General features: G+C 46.8%; 1 protein-coding gene and 1 pseudogene across 3 annotated transcripts; both read left to right on the top strand.

Annotated features, from left to right (window-relative positions):
• Positions 1-3,821: 3,821 nt before the first annotated feature.
• On the top strand, positions 3,822-24,649 carry POPDC2 (popeye domain containing 2). Of its 3 annotated transcripts, none has more exons than XM_036351941.1 (4): positions 3,822-4,729; positions 12,961-13,069; positions 18,044-18,452; positions 24,191-24,413. In XM_036351941.1, the coding sequence occupies exons 1-4, from the start codon at positions 4,239-4,241 to the stop codon at positions 24,274-24,276; spliced, it is 1,095 nt and encodes a 364-aa protein (XP_036207834.1). In that variant the 5' UTR covers positions 3,822-4,238; the 3' UTR covers positions 24,277-24,413. The 3 variants fall into 3 exon arrangements, with proteins under 3 accessions (XP_036207834.1, XP_036207833.1, XP_036207835.1); XM_036351940.1 differs by having other exon boundaries at positions 18,044-18,593; positions 24,191-24,330; XM_036351942.1 differs by lacking the exon at positions 18,044-18,452 and having other exon boundaries at positions 24,191-24,649.
• On the top strand, positions 10,926-11,469 carry LOC118677134 (annotated as a pseudogene).
• Positions 24,650-25,113: the final 464 nt, after the last annotated feature.

The raw sequence follows: 25,113 nt of genomic DNA, 5'->3' as shown, positions 1-25,113 counted from the left end.
TAGAAAGGAGTATTGGAATATGATGCACATTTGTTGATTTTAATTAAATAAGAAAAAAACTGATGTCCTTCAACATGCCGTGCATTTCCACACTTCTGTGCCTCACTTTTGTTGTTCTCATTACTAAAAACACTTCTCCCTCTACCTACCTGAGTAATTCAACCCTTACACCTGGAATCAATTGTTAGCTCTTCTATCTTCCTTCCTGTATGCCACCCTTTCTTCTAGACTGCTACCTCTCTTTACATTTAACCCAGTTATTGTGCATCACACATTGAATTGCCCTCGGTTTTTTTTCCAATTACAATTGACATTCAATATTATTCTGCATTAGTTTTAGGCATACAGCATAGTGGTTAGACAATCGTACTTTACAGAGGGGTTCCCTCAATATTTCCAGTACCCATCTGGCACCATACAGAGTTATTATAATACTAGAGACCCAGTTCACGAAATTCATGCACTTGGGAGGGGGCAGAGGCTCAACCCTGCCTGCACCCTCTTGCAGTCTAGGAGCCCTCGGGGGATGTCCAACTGATGGCTTAGGCCCACTCCTTGCAGTTGGACATCCTTATCACTGCCATGGAGGTGGGAGAGGCTCCTGCCACGGCCACTGTGTTCACCAGCCGTGAGTCCGGCTTCTGCCCCCTGCTGGTCAGTGCGTGTCATAGCGGCCGGTTGTTCCGCTGTTCAGTCTATTTGCATATTAGCCTTTTATTATACAGTATTAGAGGCCTGGTGCACAAAAATTTGTGCATTCGGGGGGGAGGTGAGGGGTCCCTCAGCCCGGCCTGTGCCCTCTCGCAGTCTGGGACCCCTTGGGAGATAACGACCTGCTGGCTTAGGCCTGCTCCCGGGTGGCAGAGGGCAGGCCCAATCCCTAGGTGCAGCCCCTGGTCGGGCTCAGAGCAGGGCCGATTGGGGAGTTGGGGCGCCACCCCCTGTCATGCACAGAACAGGGCAGATTGGGAGGTTGCGATGCCACCCTCAGTCACGCTCAGGGTAGGGCCGATTGGGGGGTTGGGGCACCCCCCCCCATCACACTCAAGGCAGGGTCGATGGGGAGGTTGCGGCACCACCCCCTGTCATGCACAGAGCAGGGCCAATCAGGGGGTTGGGGCGCTGCCCCCTATCACGCACAGAGCAGGGTCGATCAGGGGGTTGGGGAGCTCCCCCCTGTCACTCACAGAGTAGGGCCGATAGGGGAGTTGGGGCACCGCCCCCTGTCACACACAGAGCAGGGCCAATCAGGGGGTTGGGGCGCCACCCTCTATCACCCACAGAGCAGGGCCGATCAGGGGGTTGGGGCGCTGCCACTCTCACACTCAGGGCAGGGATGATGGGGAGGTTATGGCTCTACCCCGTCACACACAGAGCAGGGCCCGTGTGTGTGTGTGGGGGGGGGGGGGCGGGGGGGGGGGGGCGCCGCACCCTGTCACACACACAGCCGCAGGGCAATCAGGGGGTTTGGGCGCTGCCCCCTGTCATGCTGATCCCGGTGCTTGGAGGCATATTACCCTTTTACTATATAGAATAGAGGCCTGGTGCATGGGTGGGGGCTGGCTGGTTTTCCCTGAAGGGTGTCCTGGATCAGGGTGGGGGTCCCCACTAGGGTGCCTGGCCAGCCTGGATGAGGGGATGATGGTTGTTTGCAGCTGGTCACACACCCTTCAGGGTCGGGGTCCCCACTGGGGTGCCTGGCCAGTCTGGGTGAGGGGCTGAGGGCTGTTTTCATGCTGGGACTGAAGCTCCCAACTGCTCCTTTTTTTCTTTTTTCTTTTTTATTCTGGGCCAGCTTTAGCCTGGCTCCAGCTCTGAGGCCTCAGCTGCTGAAAGTAGGTATCTGGTTTGTTTAGGTTCTATAATCGAAACTCTGTATCAACTCCAGCTCTGAGATCCTGGCTCGGCTCGCTGAAAGCTGGTTTCTGGGGTTTTGTTTAGCTTCTATATTTGTTACAGTGTTTCAAACTGCAAGCTCAGAGGCCGGCAAGGCAGGCGGGGAATGTTGCAGTCTTCCGTCACTGAAGCAAGCAAGCCTCATGTTAGTTTCAAGCTGCCTGGCTGCCAGCTGCCATCTTGGCTGGCAGTTAATTTGCATATCTCTCTGATTAGCCAATGGGAAGGGTATCAGTCGTATGCCAATTACCATGTTTCTCTTTTATTAGATAGGATATGATTATTGACTATATTCCCTGTGCTGTCCTTTCCATCCCTATGACTATTTTGTAACTACCAATTTGTACTTCTCAATCCCTTCTCCTTTTTCATCCGGCTCCCCATCCCCTTTCCCTCTGGCAACCATCAGTCTGTTCTCTGTGTCAATGAATCTGTTTCTATTTTGTTTCTTTAGATTGTTCTTAGATTCCACATATAAGTGAAATCATATGGTATTTGTTTTTCCCTATCTGCCTTATTTAACTTAGCATAATAATCTCTAGGTCCACCCATGCTGTCACAAATGGTTAAGATTTCGTTCTTTCTTATGGCCAAGAAACATTCCATTATATATATGTACCATAGTTTTTTTATTCACTTGTCTATTGATGAATCACCCTTGCTTTTGAGGTATCGTTCCCTTGATAGAGTGACAGCTCTTGAGAATCTTTAATGCTCTAAGTGCTTGGCTCATAGTAAGTACTCATGTTGAGTTGAAAACCTCTACTCCTCAGCATATTTGCCAATTTCTAATTCCTCACTAATTATGGCTAGGTTATTAGTATAATAAAAATCCATGTGGATTGAGCACTTGAATAGTTCTGGAAGATACTGGGTCCTCTGGTCCCCAGCCCATACCTCAGGGGCAATAGGATTAATGGAGTAAAGGTTAACCAGAAGCAAGGGGGGCAGGGGGTGGGTGGGGGGGAATCAAGGAGTCATTTGGAAACCAGAGGGATATTTCTTAGTATAATGTTTAAATACTCCAGATTTATTTATTGCTGACTCAAAGTAGACCCCAGGTTCATCCAGAAGTTCCTTGGGCATTATCAGACTTCTTGGAGTGAGTGTGGGGTTGGGAGTCATGGATCTAATCCTGCATTTTCACTTATTGTGCAAACTATGTGAGACACAGCAGCGTGATAGACTTGGGTTCAAATCCTGATTCTGCCACTTACATGCTACTTGTGGGAACTTGTTACCTCTCTGAGCCTCAGTTTCTCTCAGAGCTAGGAGGAGGATAATATTTTGGGGGTTGTTGTAATGACGAAATAACATTTGTGTAAAGTACATAATCTAGGTCTGGCAGGTATTTAACAGGTGATAGTTATTATCTTTGCAAATGCCGGGGTGGGTAGGGTGAGGGTGTGAACAGGGTACTACCATTGCATTACCTATAACTGATTCAGATGTACACAGGGGAAAGTCAGCGTAGAACTCAACCTGTCAAATAAATGCCTAGTGATATTTACAATGTGACTTAATAAAGGCCTTCAAGGGGTTTTCCAGTTCTCACGGTTAGGATATTTTTTCTGGTAATAGTCCCATACTTTCCTACTTTGATGTGTCCTCCTACCTCAGGAGAGCCCCTGGCCCTCAGCACAGGGAGCCCTGGACAGTGTCCTGCCTGAGTTGTTGTGGTGAATTCTGTGCTCACTTTTCCTGTGTTCCCCTGCCTGCCTCTTGCCCTGAGATCTTATCTTGTCCTCTGGGGAGTTATGTTAAGTGCTCTGCCAGCCTGCCTGTGTGCCTGGCCTGTCTTTTCTCACTGGCAGTACCTCTTGTATTCCAATTCCAAACATGGTATCCATCTGGGGTCACCCTTTCTTCCGGTGCCAAGAGAGACACATTCCAAATGGAACACAAGTGCGCCTCCTGTGCTGGCCGCTCCTCACTCTGTTTGGGGAAAACAGAGCAGGCTGTGGCCCCTTTATCGTCGCTCACTGCGGAAGTGTTCAGGCCAACAGTCCTGTCCTTTGCTCAGGACAGTGTAGGTTTTCTGCTCAGAGCCAAATGTGAAGACCGGCCTAAGGAATCTGGAGCCAAGGAAGCTGGCCAGAGCTCTGCCCGAGGGCCAGCGCCTGGCTGAGGGAGAGGATAAAGAGGTTCAAACTTCTCTATAAAGTGTGCTATGTCCTGCCAGTCATTCCCAAAGCTACCAGAAGCTTTGCTCTTAGGACAAGTGGAGGTGGTGGTGCGAAGCCAGAGGTGAGAAGACACATAGGAGGACAGACCACTCCATTTTCAGAATTTCCCATGTGGGAGCACCCTAGAGCCCGACGCGACTTTGAGACGCCCCGAAGATGAGCGCCAACAGCAGCACGCTGGGCCAGCGTCTCTGGCAGGGGCCGGTGTGCGCTGGCTGGAAGCAGGATATGGAAGGGGCCCTCTACCACCTGGCTAACTGCGTCTTGCTCCTGGGCTTCATGGGGGGCAGTGGGGTATACGGATGGTTCTATCTCTTTGGCTTCCTGGGCACCGGCTACGTGTGCTCCGTGCTGTGGGGCTGGTTCAATGCCTGCGGCCTGGACATTGTCATCTGGAACTTCCTGCTGGCAGTGGCCTGCCTGCTCCAGCTGGCACACCTGGTCTACCGCCTGCGCAAGGACACCCTCCCCGAGGAGTTCGAGCTCCTCTACAAGACGCTGTGTGTGCCCCTGCAGGTGCCCATGCAGGCGTACAAGGAGATCATTCGCTGCTGCGAGGAGCAGGTCTTGACTCTGGCCACTGAGCAGACGTATGCTGTGGAGGGCGAGACGCCCATCAACCGCCTGTCCCTGCTGCTCTCTGGCCGGTAAGCTACCCTGTCGCTGCCCACGCTTCTTGTTTCTCAGTAAATCTTTTTCCACTTTGTGTCCCCTTCCATTAAGGGAAGGATGTGACACGTCAAACAAACCAAAATAGATTTTTCTAAGCATGGGTTTGCTTCCTCTTTCTTAACATTTTCCCAGAGAAAACTAGATCATGAGGTATCGTCTTGGTTGGCAGGAAAGACTGTGTGCGCACTTGCTACTGGGAAGTGTCTAATGCTTATCCCTAAGCTGCAGCAATATCTCTGTAAGTTTTGGAAAACTGAATATTTCAATAAGATTAATTTGTTCTTCCCATGTCCATTCAATATTTGCCAAGTGCCAACTATGTGCAGGGACCAGTGCCCAAACAGAGGGTTTTCCTATAGCCCCTGTTCCCTGCCAGGGCATCAAGGATATTGGGGATACCCTGAACAGACTCTGGAAAAGCCAGTCCATACACACCCAGGTATGGAGAGGGGGTACCCCTTGCCCACTTATCCATTCCCAGTAGTTCTAGTGAGTTTCTTACAGGCCAGGAAGCTGACTTGTAAATATGAAGACCAGACAGTGAGGAGAGAGTCGGATGCCCACACAGGTTTCATTGAGGATTTGGTGGAGACACGTGGCTGACTCCATTTAAGAAGGCTGACAATCAGACATGAGCAGAAATGGTTTTAGTTAGGGTCAGTGTACGCCCATTCAGCTGCATGGAGTGCTGGCCATTGGCCGGTGGCTTCTGAACAAATACACAGGGGTCTGTGCTGCACTTTTGATAGGCAACTGTGGAGTCTTTGAAATATTGCCTTCGTGGGACTTGATGTGGGGCTGAGCAGCAAACCTGGTGCTCTGGGGCTGGCTCTGTGGAAAGCCACTAAAGTATTTCAAAAGGCTTTGTCTTCAATTTCCTCCCTAGCTTCCTCAAGACCAAGAGAATGTGGTAGGAAAATAAGATAATAATCAGAAGGCTCTATCCCAAGGGAAGAGGGGGAATGAAACCAGATAAGACTGTCAATCACACAGTGGAAAAATAGAGTTTGATGATAATGGTACTACAACTACTAGTAACAATAATATCTGTTAATATTTAGAATTGGAAGTGATATATATAAAAGTGTTTGGACTCAGAGGTCCTGGGTTGAAAGAGCTCTGTGGGGAGACATTTTATGAGTGAACTAAAGTATAAACAAAGGCAATTATTTCTAAACAAATACATGCTTAAATACGAATACATTACAACTGTTGCCAAAATGTTTACCACCTACAGTTCCATGCTTAAAATAAGGACAGTTTTTTAGGAAATGTGCTCATTCATGAGGTCCATGTTTTTTGCCTGCTCCTCGTGGCTCCTCTCCGTTCAGAGGAGGGAGTTGAGATTGGGGGAGAAATGCCCGCTCCCCATGTATGGTGCTCACTTTTAGAAACATATGATTGTTGTATGGTTCAAAGATCTTTACTATGATGGATGGACCATGAACTTGTATAAGACCACATCCCTGTGATGGGGTGGTAAGGGCTTGCTCCCTCAGCATGGCTTTTCCTAAACCCAAAAACCCAAGTCAGAAATGAGAACATTTTGATTTTTATTTCTTGCTTTTCAAGGTTTGGAGTTAGAGTTCTGTATTGTTATCTTTCCATGTCACCCCATCTCAGTTTTGCTAAGTTGGAGCTGGGGAAGGAGGCTTCTAGTCTATGAGCAGGCTCAGGTTTTCAGAGAAAATCCCACACCTTTTTCTGGTCATGGTGTGGCACCAACACCTCCAAGCAGCAGGCTGAAACTCATCTGGAAACCATTACTGAAACCTCAGACATCCTTTTTGTTTTATTTTAATAAAGGCAAGGAGTTCCTTTCAAGACTCAGCAAGTGAATTCCTCAAAGTGCATTACCCTGTAGAGCTGTGGGAGTCTCTCTCATTTAGTATTCAAAGCACAAGTCCCAACATGCACAGCCTTCTGAGCAGGCAACTAACTGTCTAAGCCAGTGGTCAGCAAACTGCGGCTTGCGAGCCACATGTGGCTCTTTGGCCCCTTGAGTGTGGCTCTTCCACAGAATACCACGTGCGGGCGCCCATGTACAGTGCGATTGAAATTTCGTGGCTCATGCGCAGAAGTCGGTATTTTGTGGAAGAGCCACACTCAAGGGGCCAAAGAGCCGCATGTGGCTCTCGAGCCACAGTTTGCCAACCACTGGTCTAAGCTATTCACATAGGAGGACATTACCTGTCTGTCCAGATCAAATGATAGAGGATACAGTAGCCCATGCCGGCTTTGCTCAGTGCAGGGGTGGGCAAACTTTTTGACTCGAGGGCCACAATGGGTTCTTAAACTGGACCTGAGGGCCGGAACAAAAGCATGGATGGAGTGTTTGTGTGACTAATATAAATTCACAGTAAACATCATTACATAAAAGGGTACGGTCTTTTTTTTTTTTTTTAGTTTTATTCATTTCAAATGGGCCAGATCCGGCCCGCGGGCTGTAGTTTGCCCACGGCTGGGTTAGAGTGTTGGCCCATGGGCTGGAGGGTCACAGGTTTGATTCCAGTCAAGGGCACATACTTCAGTTGCAGGCTCCATCCCTGGCCTCAATAGGGGCACTGTAAAAGGCAACCAATCAATGTGTCTCTCTCTCACATAGATGTTTCTCTCTGTGTGTCTCTCTCCCCCTCCCTTCCACTCTCTCTAAAAATCAATGGGGAGTAAAAAGTATCCTTGGGTGAGGATTAACAAAATCAAAAAGGATACAGTATACCAATTTCAATGGCTTCAGGGAGTCACGCAGATTCATGAGATGTTGCTCACAGTCTAAAGTGGTGCTCCCTGGTGGCTTGCATGTGTGGCGAGGCTCCTTGCTTCAGGAGACAGTGGAAGGATCTGATATAGGCTTCAGGAGCCTCGTTCTCTCCTGTTGTCTTTCTTCCTTTATTTGAGAAGCTTTTCCTTGAGATTTTGGTCTCCTTTTATGGTGACACAAGTGAGTTCATTTGTTCCATCATTCCTTCTTCCCTCCCTCTATTCCAGTGGCTCTCAACCTTCCTAATGCAGTTCCTCATGTTGTGGTGACCCCCAATTTCATTGTTACAAATTGAACATAATTAAAGCATAGTGATTAATCACAAACACAATATGTAATTATATATGTGTTTTCTGATGGTCTTAGGCGACCCCGGTGAAAGGGTTGTTCGACCCACAAAGGGGTCGAGACCCACAGGTTGAGAACCACTGCTCTATTCCATCCTTCTAAAATCCTCTCCCCCCCCCCGCCCCCCCCCCCCCCCCCCCCAAAGATTGAAGAGTGCTAGAACCTAGGGATCCAGTGATAAAATATGAAAAATGTTGTCCTTGTGCTCATGGAGCTTACAGTCTATCAAGAAAGTCAATAATTAATATTCAGCATAATGGTGAATTGTATACATAAAATGTCCAAGGAGAAATGCAAAATGCAATCAGAGCGTGTAACTGGCAGATCTAACTTTTCTGGGGAAGTCCAGCAAGACTTCCTGGGAGAAGGTGTGTTTAAGCTGAGACCTGAGAAGAAGGTGGGGATTAGGAAGAAGTCCATCTCTAGAGGGAACCGAATACGTGAAGACATATTCTATTCCGATAGTACAACATTGACCTGCAGCCAGTTATTTATATGCCTATGATTTCCACTAAATTGTGAAATCCTTAGAGGCAAGGAGCAGATCATACCCACCTCTCATTTCCAAAAGTGTGTTTCGTCACTAAAGCTCCAGAAATGATGGAACAGTAGCTTCTTCCAAATTGACAGGGTGTACCTTAGAGATCTTTTTTGTTTGTTTGTTTTGTTTTGTTCTTTTGGTAAGGGTTTTTGTTCTGTTTAACACATCTGAAAAGAATGCATATACAAAGAACTAAGATATGAGAAGCATTGGTTCAACACTAATGAATCTACAAGAATGAGGACTCGGGGACGGTGGAGAAGATTACCTAAACATTTTTAAATATTGAAAACTGAAACCAAAAGAAATTGATAAAATCCCTGTTAACACTTATGCAAGACGCTCTAGTGGTTTTTATTAACTAGAGAGCTTTGATTGGCTGCTCTTGGGTTCCTCATGCAAAACAGAAATAAGGGATTCCCCTAGTTGGTCCCCATGTTCTTAAATATTCTCTCCTAACCCACTCCACCCTAGCTTCTTAACAAAGCAGGTCTCCATCCTCATAACTTGAAAGAGGATGTGAATTACCCTGGCCAGGTGACTCAATTAGTTGAAGCATCGTCCCATACACCAAAAGGTTGTGGGTACAATCCTTGGTTGGGGCGTGTACTAGAGGCAACTGATTAATGTTTCTCTTTCACATCGATCTTTCTCTTTCTCTCCCTCCCTTCCTCTCTCTCTCTCTCTCTCTCCCTCTCTCTCTCTCAAATTAATAAACATATCCTCAGATAAGGATAAAACATTTTTTAAAAGAAAGAGAGAGGATGTGAATCATTCCACAGACATCTCTCTCCTAGCACCACCCCTCATACATACCAGGTCTTCAGCTGTGTTTAGGATCATTATATCATACACGATTAAGCTGCACGTCTATGCTAGGCAACCTAATAAGACAATGACTGATGGGGGGAAATGTTTTTTACGTACTAAATCAATTTTGGTATATTTGAAAAGGTGAAATACTTTTCATTTATCAGCAAAAGAAGTTAGAAATTAACTTTCAAAAATCATCAAATGGCTAACAAATTTCCTTGAAAGTCACAGTCACATATATAGTGCATTCTGGGAAAGAGAAGGGGCAAGACAGGCTCCACCCACTCCTGAGTTTCCCCAAATACTGGACCTACTCGAGGGTGGAGAGAAGAGGTGACTTTCAAGGAGCATGTTATTCAGTGAGGCATTTACTATACTCCTTCCTCAGAGCACCACGTGGGGAACATGTTTTCTAAACTAGATGTAAGAAGTGGAATATGGAATCACCCCATGCTCCCCCTGCTTAAGGACTGTCCAAAGGATAATGAAGTTTTAAAAATGACTAAATAAAACAACTCCGCCCCCCAAAAAAGAAAAACAAAACAAAACTCCCAGATTACTCTCCAGAGTGGAACCAGGGAGCAGCTTCAACAACCCGAAGTGGTCTGTTCCACTTCGTCACAGGCATGCCTTGCTTTTAAACAACAACATTGTTTTGAAACAAAACAAAAACTAGCACTGACCACTTCTCTGACAATACACAATTACTCAAAACTAACTGGTACTGAGAGGGGGGAAGGGCCCTGCCTATGGGCCTTATCTCACGCGAGGTCATGTGGGCGGGTGCAGGGCATTCGTCCTTATCGCAGAAATGAACTTTTCATTTGTAATTCTTGGTTTGATTTAAACATTTGCTTTTAGTATGATGCTGACAGCAGCTGTGCAGAAAGGGTGCTGGAGAGCTATTCATAGTAGCACACACTTCAGTTCTGGAGGCTCTAGGGCACTCATAATACTGTCACCAGCAAGCTTTTGAGCAGTCTCTGGGGTGATGGGCTTTTAAAAAAAAATTGTTGACAGTATTACAGATGTCTCCCATTTTCTCCCTTTTTGCCCCCCTCCACTCAACCCTTGCCCCACCCCAGACCTTCCCATACTATTTGTTGTCTGTGTCCATGGGTTATGCATGTATGCATATGTATGTTCTTTGGTTAATCTCTTCCTGTCCTCCCACCCTACCCCCACTGAGATCTGTTATCCTGTCCTGTGCACACATACCTCTGGACATATTTTGTTTGTCAGTTTAGTTTGTTCATGAGATTCCACATGTAGGTGAGATTGTGTGATACTTGTCTTTCTCTAACTGGCTTATTTCACTTAGCATAATAGTCTCCAGATCCATCCATGCGGTCTCAAAGGGTAAGAGCTCCTTTTTTACAGCCTCATAGTATTCCATGGTATAAATGGAATACTATCCATTTTTTGTCCACTCGTCTACTGATGGGCACTTGGGCAGTTTCCAGATCTTAGCTATTGTAAATTGTGCTGCTATGAACATAGGGTGCATATATTCTTTCTGATTGGTGTTTCAGGATTCTTAGGATAGATTCCTGGAAGTGGAATTGCTGGGTCAAACGGCAGGTCCACTTTTAATTTTTTGAGGAACCGCCATACTGTTTTCTACAGTGGCTGCACCAGTCTGCATTCCCACCAGTGATGTACTGGGGTTCCCTTTTCTCCACATCCTCTCCAACATTTGTTTGTTGATTTATTGATGACAGCCAACCTGGCAGGTGTCTGTTTGTCCTTGGGAAATGGTAAGTTTCTCAATAGTAGAGGAATCCACGACGGGGGGAGCCGTTGGCGTGGTGGTTGGTGGTCGCCGGTGCTGGCCCGGCCTCTGGCCGGGAAGGCCGGGAGGGTTTGAGCATGAACATGGCGTAAGGGGACACCCTGATATCGGTGGATTATGAGGTTTTGGGAAAGGTGCAAGGGGTGTTTTTCCACAAGTACACTCAGGCTGAGAGTAAAAGGCTGGGATTGGTAGGCTGGGTCCAGAATACAGTGTAAGGACAATTGCAAGGTCCCATCTCCAAAGTGCGTCATATGCAGGAATGGCTTGAGACAAAAGGAAGTCCCAAATCGCACATCAACGAAGCAAACTTCAACAATGAGAAAGTCAACTTAAAGTTGGATTACTCTGATTTCCAAATTGTAAAATAATGCCCTGAATTCAAATTTTCCAAGAGAAACTCAGAGGTTTTGCTTTTCTTGTTAATAGAGATAGAATTATTCTGAGTAATATTAGAATTTGTCAGTGAGTTATTTTAGTTTCAAACACCTGAATGTTACTGTATATAATATGTATGATGGAAGGAATGATTACAACTGTACACAATTCTCATAAAAACACATCAGAACAAAAAAAAAATAGTAGAGGAGTCATCTCTGAGATCAGTTTGGCTCTCAGCAGCAAGAAAGGAGTCTTTGGACAGTGGTGAGTCATCTCAGGTACCCACTGTCCTTTCCATTTTCAAATGAGGATGGAGAGACCACTGAAAAACTAATCTGTTTCTAATCTGAAACACATCTGTTTGTGGATAACTCTGCATTTGTAATTGTTGGGGTCCAACCCCAGCAGGTCCAGGGGTTCCCAAAGGTGTGGACGGATTCAGCGAAAACTATCCACCCTCTTCCTATGGTGGAGTCCTATCCGTCCCGAGAGTGGGGCTTACCTAGGGGAATGGGGGGCTTACCTAAGGGTCCCTGTTCGGGTGCCATCTGTTGGGGTCCATCCCCAGCAGGTCCAGGGGTTCCCAAATGTGTGGATGGAGTCGGCGAAGAAGGAATGACATGGAGGCAGCATTCAGTCGATCATCATAGCCAGGTTCTCTCTGTATTGTCCTGTTACATCTGTATTTATACCAGTTGATTTTAATCCTATCCATTCTATTCCAAAGGTTAGGGCGTTTCTTATCTCCATTCCAAGGTTACTCTATTGTTCTATTAAACTACAAGGAAGTAACTGAAGGAGATTATCCTAAGTAAAGATTATGTAGCTTAAGTGTGATTGTTCGTAGTTAAAGTGATTAACTGCCCGCCTGGCTCTTAGTTAAGGGGTTTTACTGATTCCCTTCCTTAGTCCTAAACAACCTTTCTCGGAGAGGTGGCCTTGGTTAAACACATAGCGCTAAGAACGGGAGCAAACATATTAAGAACAGTATGCCATATATGCCAGGTCCCTTGGAACATAAGCAGTGCAGATGTTTCTTCCCTGCAGCGACTGTGTCAAGCAGCAAGGATGGACTGGCTTCTGGCATTTAATCTGTCACAATCCTCTTGCCCTGCGGTATCAAAAAGTCCAAGATGACTCTCCATCGATCTTAACTATGACTGCACAAGTGTCAGAAACAGTCAGTAGACACTCAAATGGAAATTTGTTGTGTAGGTAACCAGGAGACGTGTTTTACCAATGGCACCATCGCCCACAGTAGTGCACTTAATCGTCTGCATTGCTGAACAGTTTTCCATCCACTTTAAATAAAAAGACCCAATGATGACCTCAGCTTCTCCCTAGAGATCTTCTTATTGCTCCCTTTGCCTGATAGAGACACCTCCTTTCTTGGTATAACTCACTTTAGAAGAAAGGTTGAAGCTAAAACTGTGTGTTTTCTGGGGGGAAGAGGAAAAACCCATGCTAGATTCTAATCATTTTCCAGTTTTTAATGTGTCGTCTAGACTTTGAAGAGGGTTTGGGGGGCCATTCCTGTTTTCCCACACAGTGTCTTCTCTCCCTTTGCCAGGGTTCGTGTGAGCCAGGACGGGCAGTTTCTGCACTACATCTTTCCTTACCAGTTTATGGACTCTCCTGAGTGGGAATCACTGCCGCCCTCCGAGGAGGGCCTGTTCCAGGTAATAGGGAGCCCCATGGCAGTACCGCCCTGCTCACCCCACTGTAACCCAGCAATTACCACCACCACCACCACCACCCCCATCTCTCCCCTCTGGCATCTGTCCTTGGAAGCACCGCCAATGTGATGTGAGGGGAGGAGCACTCTCCTCCCTGTGGGATGAGTACCTGGGCCCCTGGAAGAGGTGGGGGGAGAGGGGCGGGATAGGGAGATACTGACCCCCGATAGGTGGGCCATGTCACTCTTGTGCCTAAATCCTTCCAGAGGGCTCCAGTGGCCACAATATCAGAACCCACACTTCTTAGAGAGTAACTTAAGACCTTTAGAGGCATCCAGCCGAATCTCAGCCCCTCCCCCTCACCCAGCCATACTGAACTAAACACAGCCACTGTTTAGCCATGGACATGCCTTGGCCCCTACTGTTCCTTCTCCCTGAAATGCATGTCCCCCTGCAGATGAGGCTGTGGCATCTCACTTCCTGTGAAGCCACCCAGCTTGACCTCATCATCTTCCATCCCCACAGCCTACTGTTCCTGTCCGTGTGCCTTCTGTTCCTTCTCTTGAGGCTGCCTGGTGCACATATCATTCTCTGTCCTAAGGGTCTGCTTTCCCTTCTGTCTTCTGCACAGTGAACTCTTTGAGGTAGAAATCTGGGCCTCTCCTTCTATCTCCAGGCTCTAAAGGACAGTAGGTGTTTAATAAACGTTGGCTGAACTGGCTTGGCAGTGGGCAGTTGGTGTCTCCGAGGACTGCCCGGGGCATTCACATACACACTCCAAGGTGGGGACCTGGCCACTTGCCCTCTCCTCTCTTCCCTGCCAATCCTCAGACTTCAGTTACCTTCTTTGAGTTCTCATTACTGAATGGCTAATGTGTGGCAGGCACTACATATTATATTACTTTATTGATTCTCACAACAACCCTCTGGGCTAGATGTTATTATTACCCCTGTTTTACAGATGAGGAAACTAAGGTTCAAAACATCAAGTAATTTAACAAAGGTAATCTAGAAAGTAGCAAAGCCAAGCTGCCTGGCTCTATTATTTCTCTTTTATTTTTTTTTTTAAGTGGGAGGGTCACCAGGAGAGTCAAGTTCTCTCTCTCTCTCTCTCTCTCTCTCTCTCTCTCTCTCTCTCTCTCTCTCTCTCTCTCTCCTGTTACAGGGACTCCCCTGACCAGACAGTTTGCCAGGACTAGTTTCCATGTGTCTCCTACCACTTCTATCAGGGAGTCTCTTAGGCTGGCATCTGAGCCAACCCCATAATAAACACATGCCAGTCAGTGCCAACTGGCTGGGCCTGCTTCCGTCCCACCCTGAGGACAGAGCCTAAGAAGCAAACCTGATACCACTGCCAGGACCACCAGCCTTAGATCCCCTCTGGTCACTTCCTTCCCCACCACACACACACACACACACACACACACACACACACACACACTCCAGCCAGCCCAGCATTCTCCCTTGAGAACTCCCCCCAGGGCCATAGCACCTCTAGGAGGGCTGAGTGAGGCCCTGAGCCAGCAGAACTAGGCTCTGTCTGACAGTGACACTGAGGAACAGGTGGTGGAGAAGCTGAGTGTCCTCCCCTAAGTTATGCTTGAAAAGAAGGGCTATAACCCCAGATGACCTTGCAGTCTGTAATGTAGGTACCATCATATTCTTCCCATTTATATTTTTAGCGTGCACCTCACTGGGGAGAAATGAGATGCACACATTTGCTGTGTAAAGTCCCACTTCCTCTTTGCAAATGTCAAGTATTGTCCCGAATTACAGTTTATTTTGCCCTTTTGCTATTACATAGGCTTTATTGAGTAAGGCAATCCACAGTGACTGGATGAATCATAATTCTTATCATGCTTGCCGCAAGCGAATCAACATTTCATCGCACCTGTCAGTTTTACTGGACCCAGGGCCTCTTTGAATATGTTATCTCATTTAATTCATTCAACCAAACTCTGAGGTGAGAATTAAATAAACGGTCTGTCCAACTTACAGACATAGTTAATAAGCAGGTTTCCTGAAGACGTTTGGGGAAGGATTCTATACAGGACATGAGAAAGTGGTATACAAGATGGGTAGTCTTCACCTGCTGCATTCACTCACTTCAGTGATATGTATCCTCATCATATACCAGGCATTGTGAAAGGTGCTTAGAATATATCAGTGAACACAAAGGATGAAGGTCCCTGTCTTCATGCAATTTATATTTTAGTAGGGGAGAAAAAAATAAGCCATAGACATAATGAATAAGTAACTTATGTAATATGTTAAAAACTCATAACTGCTATGTTAAAAAATATAGTGTAAGGAAGACATAGTTGCAATTTTAAGTAAGGTCATGGAAATCTTTGTTGAGCAGGTGACATCTAAGCAAAGACCTGAAGAAGTGTGAGCTCTGTTTATATCTGGGAGGAGAGCGTATCAGCGAGAGGGAAGAGCCAGTGCCGAGGCCAGTGGTGGGAGGGGCTGGCATGTCGGAGTTACAGAAAGGAGGCCAGTGCTGCTGGGACAGAGAGAGGGAGGGGAGAAGATAGCAGGAGAGGAAGTCATAGAAGTGATGAGGAGCCACATCATGTAGGTCCAGAGCATATATTTCCTAGATAGAGCCAAACGGATTTCCTACCATTGGACAGTGTGTGAGAGAAAGAGGATTAAGGAAAACTCCAAGGCCTTTGGCCTGAGCAGCTGGAAGGAGCAAGCTGCAATCACCTGAGCTAAGGGAAGCTGTAGTTAGAGTTGGTTCAGGGGGAAGAGAGGAAGTTCAATTTGGGATATATTAGATTTGCATCACCTGTGCACATTTAAATAGAGATGCTGCACAGGCATTTGTATATTTGAGTCTAGAATTAAGGAATGAGGCCTGAGGTGAGACATAAATTTGGAAGTTGCTGGCATACACATGGTATTTAAAACTGTTGGGTTGGATGAGATCACCAAGTGAGTAAGTTTAGACAGAGAAGGGGTTCAAGAACCAAGACCTGGGACAGTCTAGTGTTTAGACGTTGGATAGAAATAGAGGACGCAGCAAAAGAAGCTGAAAGGAGCAATCAGGAGATTGTACCAGGTGAGTATGGCATCCTGGGAACCAAGTGAAGAAAGTGTATCAGAGAGTTGGGAGCAGTCAACAGGGCTGGACACCATGAAAACTGACCACTGCTACTTAGAGTTCATTGGTGACCTTACCGGGAACAGTGTTTGTGGACTGCGAGGAGCAACCCCTTACTGGTTTAACAGAGAGTAAGAGGAGAAGAGTTGGAGTCAGCAAGTATAGACAATGTTTTTTTATGAAGTTTTGCTGAAAAGGCAAACAAATTAGTGGAGTGATAGCTCACCAAAGAAGTGAGGTGAGGAAAAAGAATTTTCATTTTTAAAATTTGGATTTATGTTAAGATGGAAGAAGTAACAGCATGTTCGAAGAATGCCTACAGTCTTTGTGTTAGGCTCTAAGGACCTTGTTTGCATCTGGATTAGCTCCTACTAACGCCCACTTCATTATCAGCGCTCTGATATCTTGTTTGGGAATTGTTAGTAAGCACATCTAAGGTACAGACCATGGTAGAGAGGGACCGCTACTGGCTGAATGGATTGTGAGTACTTACTACTGTCCAAATTCTTTCTCATGAAGCAGCATGCTCAGCGAGATTAAGTAATTTGTCTGATGTCACAGAGCTAGTAAAGGGGTAAAGCTGAAACTTTAAGCCAGCTTCTGGCCACGGTGAGGTGATTTAAGGCCCTATCTTCAGTGCTGATGATTCGGAGGGAATGAGTAGAGAAAATGGAAGAGGGTACTGCATGGAGGAAGGGGGAGGAGACGGGGATAATGGGAGCTCTGGTAAGCAAGGCAGGAACTATGAGGATTGTATAAAATCTCTAAGAAAGAATGTAGAGTCAACCCTACCTTTAATTAGATAATCCACAGTCAGAACTTAACTCAATGCCTGGCAATTGATTTTAGCTGCTATCATCATAATTATTTCCACTGTCTCCATTCACAAATTTTCATCACGAACTCTGCCAACCTTCTCTCTGATCAAGTATTTTGGCCACTTAGGACTGTTAAAAATTGTGTGATTCTATACTCTTATCCTTCACTATCCTAAGCATGTTTCCATTTTAACCCTAGTTTCACCACTCATCATTATTTCAACAAGAACTTATCACGCACCTACTGCGTGTCGGGCACACAAGATTTACCCTGCAAGTGTGATTTAGCTTTGCACCATGGACACATAATGAATACTCAGAAATTCCTAGACGATTCAATCAATGGAGAGTAGGGTGCTCTTCCACTGTGCTCTGAAGATTTCCTCATCTGTGTGCCCTTTTTCTGACTTTAGTCATCAGATCTGTCTGGTTAGATGTAGTGGCCAAGTCCAGAGCAATTTCCTGGACCTGAATCCCAGGCTAATGTTCTGTCCACTTGCTGCAGATTGGCATTCCTAATACCCAGGGAAGCTCATCTCTAAAATGCTTTCCAACTCCTCTTGCTTCCCTATTCCAATATATTACCCTTCTTTATTCTTAAACCAAGCTACCATCACCATGCTGACCTCTCTTCAGAGGACTAGGAGGCCCCTTCTCTATCTTGTAGTCACAACAGACCCGGACCCTTCTGTAGCCATTAGTGGTATCAGCCATGGGGCCATAGACTATGAGATATGAACACTGAGGCTCCCAGAGGTGAGGGCCCAGTAAATGAATGGCTGATCCCAGGGTTCCTGAAAAGGATACACCACCCGCCCCCTACTCCTGCCCCCCCTTACTGCCCCCCCCCCCACACACACACACACCAGTGCACACAATTAAAAGACATTTGCTGGGCCTCCTCCAGACAAGGCCATGGCGGGGAGAGGTGCTCCCACAGGTTCCTCAATAAAAGTGCAATCATTTGCCCAGTAACTGTATGTTTCTCTCTGCTAAACATGGACACATTTTCTAGTTAAACCTCCACTCTGTGCTCCTTATCCATCTCAGGTCACGCTGACTGCTGAGACCCCATGCAGCTACATTTCCTGGCCCCGGAAAAGTCTTCACCTTCTTCTGGCCAAAGAGCAGTACATCTCCCGCCTCTTCTCAGTCCTGCTGGGCTATGACATCTCAGAAAAGCTCTACGCTCTCAATGAGAAGCTCTTTGCTAAGTTTGGGCTGTGCTTCGACATCCGTCTCCCCAGCCTCTACCACGTCCTGGGCTCTGCTGCTTCAGATGCAGGGCCAGAGTCTGAGAAGGAGGATGAGGAAGTCCACGAGCCAGCCCCAGCCCCTCCTCAGGCCATGCCCACGCCTGTACAGCACATGCCCCCTTGCTCTCCCCCTCCCGCTGCCACCCACCCTCCAGCACAGCCTTCCCGGGCTAGGATGTCCCGGCCCGACAGCGACGGCCTGGGTGAGGACTCCACCAGTCTGGTGCTGGAGGATTTTGAGGAGGTGTCAGGATCAGAGTCGTTCATGGATTATAGGAGTGATGGGGAGTACATGAGGTGAGGGGAGAGCTAACTTGGGCACAGCCACCGGCTCAGGATCCTATGTAAGTACTCAGATGGCAGCTGCCACACCTCCCTGCCAACAGGTGGCCTTAACCCAGCTGTGGAGGCCTGGCTTTTCCTCAAGCCTGTCCTCTCAGAGGACTCCCAGGAAGGGGTGTTAACCCAGCCTTGCAGACAGCAACTCACTGCGGGCGCATGCAAGGCATGAGGGGAATTTCTAACTCGTTCTTTATTCAATGTGATTGCATTTTGGAAAGTGGACAGGCTGGTTGGCATTTTGAGCAAGCAGATAGGTTGCTAAATTTTTTGCAAGACTGTGCTAATCAATAACGGGGATTTTATTTGTGGCATGTATTTGTGTGTGTGTGTGTGTGTGTGTGTGTGTGTGTGTGTGTGTGTGTGGCATGCACTTTAGAGGGGAGAAAAAACTGGCATGGTTCTAATTCCCATCGGTTCTTCCTGGCATAGAGTCTGCTCTGGAAAGCAGTCATTGTTTAGCCTGGATTATGCATTTTCTATTCAAATCATCTATTTCGAAGAGGCTTGGGATCCAGGCTAATAACCCCAGGAGGAAAATGTGCCTGCCTCGCTCTCCTCTCCCCCGGGGGAAAGTGCACCGGCCGCTGAGACAGGGCACTGGATGCCGCTCTGACTGAGCGTGGCTGCCATCGGATGTATATAGGAAGCCTGGTTTTCCCCACAAACCACACCAGTGTGGGGTGGAGTGGGCACGGGTCTGGGAGCGCAGATGGTACATGCAGGATTTCCTTCATAGAGCAGAGAGGTCTACAAGAAAGGCTGTGCTGAGCAGTTCTGGGAAACTGCTTTCATGTTCCCTTTGCTGCTCTCACAGTGCCGTGACATTTTCCTCTGGGACTCCACACAACCGCAGTGGAGAGCTGGCTTTTCCTGAGGAAAATACCACAGCTTTCTACTTGGAAGGCATTTCCAAGTAAGGAGGGCAGCCCCAAGAGACCCCCGGTTCTTTGGGAAACACTGACAAAATTCCCGAGGAACTAGCCCAGGGAGGAAGGTTTCCAGGGTACGCGAGGTGGGTGAGTGAATGTTCATATATTTTGAAAAACAAGTTTTATATATATATATATAACTGACGAAGGAGGCGAGAGAGGTTAAACGTTTGGTTGTATAAGTTTGGAATGTATCCTCTCCTGTGGTGCCCTGTCCTCAGAGCCCCATGGAGCTAACTCTGGGGTAATCCCAAGGATCTATCTAGCACCCAAGATCACTTGTCGACCCACTCCATTGACCTTGTCCACTCTCATTGCCCCCTTCCCATTGTGCTGACAGTCACCTCCCTGCTCATCCACGCCCCTCTCCAGGCATAAGGATTATGTCCTGTGGATCCCTCTCTTTCTCCAACTCACCTGCCCCCTGAAACACGCTCTGAACTCCCAGCAGCTCTCTGTTCTCATGCTCTTCCAGGTTTCCTTCCCTTTTCCTAGCCCTGTCTGTTCTCTGATGTCTTCCCTCCTTCTGAGTTCTGCTCAGTCCTGGTTGTCTCGGTTTGCTGCTCTTACTAAGAGAAACTTCCTTTCCTTCTTCTTCTCAGTTTCCCCTCTTCATATTTGTCCTTTACATCTTCTCCATTTTATTGTTCATGTATTTATCTTTCTATGACCTTCGTTTCCTCCATGTTCCTGCCTTGCTCTGCCTATTCTTCCTCCTAAACCACCCTGTAACCCCAACTTCAGTGTTGCTGTTGTTAATCCTCACCTGAGGATATTTTTCCATTGATTTTTAGAGAGGATGGAAGAGTGGGGAGAAACAGAGCGAGAGAAGCATCAATGTGAGAGAGGCACATCGATTGGTTGCCTCTCACACGTGCCCCCTTGCTCTCCCTCTCCAGCTGCCACCCACCCTCCAGCACAGCCTTCCCAGGCCAGGATGTCCCGGCCTGACAGGGACAGCCTGGGCGAGGACTCCACCAGCCTGGTGCTGGAGGATTTTGAGGAGGTGGGAGCAAGCCTACAACTCAGATACATGCCCTTAACCCGAATCGAACCCAGGACTCTTCAGTTTGAGGACTGATGCTCTATCCACTGAGCCAACCCAGCCAAGGCCCACTGTAGTTTTTTATCCTGACTCTTTCAAGATCAGCACTTCTCCCTCTGTCTGTAAAGAAAATCACTTAAGCACTGGCCGGTGTGGTATAATGGTTGGGCATCATCCCATGCACCGAAAGGCTGCCAGCTCAATTCCCAGTCAGGTCATAAGCCTGGGATCCCAGGTAGGGAGAATGCAGGAGCAACCAACAGATGTTTGTTCTCACATCAATGTCTCTCTCCCTCTGAAAAAAGAAAGCAAGGAAGAAAGAGAGAGAGAAAAAGAAAGAGAGAGAGAGAGAGACCCTTAAGAAAAGGTGTGAAAACACCTAACTACTTTCTTTTATGAGAGAAGGCAAAGAGTGAGTTGCTCAGAAGAGGAGAGGGGAAGCCAGTCAGCAGGATAATAGACACAAGCCCGAGACACAGGAGTGTCTTTTAGCAAGAACTCTGCTATCTTTCACTATAATCTCTCTTATGTCTTAAGACGGTCTTCATCCCTGCTGGATGGTGGGTCCTGCTTAATTCAGAGTTCCCTCCATTCTGGAGCTGTGAGGAGCCTGTCACCTACCCTGTGTGATGGTGCAGATGTTCCACGTGAAAGGTCACAGCTCCGTCTCTGAGGTCCTCCCCCACTAATACTCTCCTGTGAAATGCCTCCTTCCTAATGCAGCCATTTCTGAAGCTCAAGATGAGAAAATTGCCACTATAACCCACTCTCTAAAGTACTGGTATTTGCAGTATAAAGAGAGTAGGTTTTTCAACGTTTGTTTAAGCAATAGAGAGAAAGAAAAAATCATATTGTTTGATTTTTCCAACCCACAGCATCTTCAGAACAACTTGAAAACATGATCGAATTGGCCAAATCTCAGACCCCTTTCAGTGTAGCCCGTGATAATGGGATAGTTTAAACTGGAGACCCCCTTTTGGAATTGTGTTTTGGATGTTTGGTTTCATTTATTTGCCATTAAACTCCTTCAAGAGTGACTGCTATAATGAGTAAGCATAGTCTCTTGTGACTGGTAGCCGTTTGCTATTATTTCCTTTTAAAGCAGGACACAATGCACCATCTCTTCCCTGGCTCTTTGGTTACCAAAACTGTAAGCTCGTTGCTATTCACCCCGGCACAGCCCTTCCATAAGAGGCAGGAGGCTGGCTGCATTCTGCACGGTTGAGAGGGACACAGCTTCGCCACACTGACACCGTGCTGGTCCCTCACACCAGTCCAAGTGTTTACAGCTGAACACGGAGCTTCCACTGCAGCTCTTTTTGAAGGGAGTACATTTTTTAGGCTTGAGGTGCCCAGAATTGAACACAAATGGGTGCTACTTCTTTTAACAGGCAAAGCAGTGCTGCCGGGTAGTGTATCTACGCAGGGTCTTACAGCAGGCCCCATGTTATCCCTGCCATCACTAGAACTTTCCTATCTAATTCCACAGACACTCTCACAGTGTTCCGTTTGGGGTCTTAGCTATAGGAGATGCTCAATAAACACATCCGTGAAGTGGTCAGTTAAGTCAAATAATGAGTCCGTTATCATTAATTCATTAAAAGCTATCTGAAGTTTGGCTGATTTTGTGTTCAAGTTGTTCTCAAATCTCTGTGGTTGGAAAGTAAAAACTATATATTGTCTCCTTTCTCTCTCTTATTTAAATAAATAAACAAATGAGAAAGAGATTGCAACATGGAGATTGTATATTGGGAAAGAGTGGTCAGGGACAGAGCCCAAGACAGCATACCAAGGGCCAAAGAACCAATTCAACAAACGTTTACTGAGGATCTAGTATACAGGGGTAACCAGTAATCTAAGAGATAACTAACACTTACTAATAGGTAGACAGGTAGCCTCTGTCTATCTTACCAGGTTGCTGTGTGCGAGGAGTAATTGAGATAAAATATATAAAGGCAGTTTGTCAGTTGGAAAGCACTAGTTTAATGTATAAGGCATTTTTATGTCTGTAGAATTATCTGGCAAGCTTTCTTTCTGTCTCTGTCTCTTGCTCTCTGTCAGACTTACATGACTTTCCCCTTTAATTTCCTGCAGTCTGGCTTTTCAGGGAAGGTGGCAATTAGCAGAATCCCCTGACAACAAAAGGAGCAGCAAAAGCATGGAGGCCCAGAGCAAACACACACTAGCTCTCAGCCCCTGAATAACTAAGTGGTGGCCAGACAGCATCTGTTTTCCTTATTTGCTCAGGAGGAGGCAGACCACCACCACCCTGCATTCAGGCTCCTGCCCTCTGAAGTGGCTGCAAGGTGTTTCGGTAGCTGTCAGTGTTGTTAAACAGCACTTTTCTCCCAGAACCTGCAAAGACTCCTGGGCAGAAAACTTGCCTTTGAAGGCGACATGACAGGTGATGGCCCGAGATCTCAGGTTCTGGGTCTGTAGGAGGTAGTGTCACTCTACCTGACGCGGCTCTGTGTCCAGTCAGAGCAGCAGTTCCCTCCCTGCCTTCTGGGGCCCAGCAGCCTGCAGCCGGTGTTCATTCCCAGGTTCTTCTTCCACTTACATCTCACAGGCCTAGCGCCTACCCCTCTCTCTGTGAAAATAAGACAGAGGGCTTACAAAACTCCCCATTTTTCTCGACAGCATTTTTAAAAGCTCATTCGCTAGTGTTAGGAAGTAGAGTTCTGGAACTTCTCCATAGGAGGCAACAGAAATTGATCTCTTGGTCTCTTCGCTTATACATTGAGAGGATCAAACTATATAATTTCAACCCTGACTCACCCTAATATTCTTTCTAGAATGAAATTATTCAAAGATACAACTGCCCTTATATGGTAGGCATTGGCTACTGCCGGGGCTCCTCACACGGGCACCACCTTGCCGGGGCTGACCCACGGATGAACAGATTACTCCGCCACAGTTTCCTGTGAAAGACAGGGCTAAGAGATGGCCCGGCTGATAGCTGCCAGGCAGTCTCAATTGCCTGCCTCCTTAGGCTTTTGTTGGTATTTTTATCTTTATATACAATCAGCAGGGTGAGTAATCTTGGGAGAGGACACACGTGTTTTCATTATTGAATGACGGATGAACAGATTACTCCGCCACAGTTTCCTGTGAAAGACAGGGCTAAGAGATGGCCCGGCTGATAGCTGCCAGGTAGTCTCAATTGCCTGCCTCCTTAGGCTTTTGTTGGTATTTTTATCTTTATATACAATCAGCAGGGTGAGTAATCTTGGGAGAGGACACATGTGTTTGCATTATCCTCGAGGCAAGGGCATCCAGGGCTTAAGCATGGATTCCAGTAAACACCCGGGGGTCTCATATGCACAGACTTGTTTGGAAAGGTCAAGGAATAATTAGGGGCACTGCCTTCGACACTCCCCTAAGTCTCCCCTAAGTCAGAATTCCGATAAACAGGGCAGGTGGCCTTCCACACACTTCCCTTTTCTCAGAATGTCCTCCTTACAACTTTCCAACCAAGTCTCATGTGCTCCCCAACAGGGTACAGTTAAAACATTGGGAAGTTTTAGAGGTTAAAAAAAAAAAAAAAAGGTAAAAGAACCCTATGAAGTTAGGCAAGCTATCGGGAGCCATAGTGCTGAAATCCTTCCTCTTTTTCTTTCCACAGCTTCTAGAATTCCTCTCCAGAGCTACTCTCAAGTTATGTCCACGGGACAGGCCCCCTTGGCTCCGATCCACACTCCTGAACTTTAAGGATCCCTGGACCATGCTTTTCTCTGGCCATGTTCGTCTTCACAGGGCTGCGTGCACACCCTTTCCTCACCCCTGGAAGGCTCACAGGCAAGATGCCAGCACGACAGCTACACCAGGGCCCTGGGTGACCATTTCACCTCCACCAGCTCTCCTGCCAGCAGAAGGCATCTTCGAGGGCAAAAGGCACAGGGTCCATCCTTTACTAACGGCAGGACCTTGGCCGAGTTCCATAGCCTCTCGGGGACTCATCTGCAAAGTGGGGACGATACACCCACCTCACAGGGCTGTTGTGAGGGTCCCGAGTGGACTTAGGCAAAGAGCCCAGGACATGGCATGGCACCTCGGAAGCACTCAATAAATCACTCAGCTCCTTTCCCTGTGTTGTTTCTTTTAACTTTCTGAAAAGCTCAGTGAAAAGTCAGCTATCCAAGAAGTTCTCACTGTGATGTTGGTTTGTTTTTTAATTAAAATTCAATGTGCGGAAATAGAAATTTTAAAACTTAGTTTTCCCTTAAGATTTTAAGTTCAATTTACAAATCTATTATTCTATTTATGACCCTTGTATTAAACAATAGTTTTTAGGAGGGATTTTTACAAATTCAGTTGTTTCCTTAAACATTTTAAAGTGGATTTATAGATTTAATGTATTCTGTTTAATTTCCCCCCTACGTACTTCAACCTAGACTCCAGTTACCTATTGCTGTGTACATTCATCCCTAAAACAGTAACTTAAAATAGTCACAATAATTTGAATGTGGGGCTTGAATGGACTCAGGTGGGCTGCTCCCACTCAAGGTTTCTCATGCTGTTGCATTCAGACAGTGGCTAGGGTTAGAA

Source organism: Myotis myotis, unplaced genomic scaffold (assembly GCF_014108235.1).
Source record: "Myotis myotis isolate mMyoMyo1 unplaced genomic scaffold, mMyoMyo1.p scaffold_m19_p_2, whole genome shotgun sequence".
NCBI lineage: Eukaryota > Metazoa > Chordata > Mammalia > Chiroptera > Vespertilionidae > Myotis > Myotis myotis.
Note: the sequence above shows the minus strand (reverse complement) of the source record. Positions and strands in the feature narration are given on the sequence as shown.

Bases quoted from the DNA above. Each gene is read 5' to 3' on its own strand.
- POPDC2 (XM_036351940.1), top strand. From the start codon at position 4,239: ATGAGCGCCAACAGCAGCACGCTGGGCCAGCGTCTCTGGCAGGGGCCG. The intron at 4,730-12,960 runs GTAAGCTACCCT...TCCCTTTGCCAG, and splicing joins TCCCTGCTGCTCTCTGGCCG to GGTTCGTGTGAGCCAGGACG. The intron at 13,070-18,043 runs GTAATAGGGAGC...TATCCATCTCAG, and splicing joins CCGAGGAGGGCCTGTTCCAG to GTCACGCTGACTGCTGAGAC.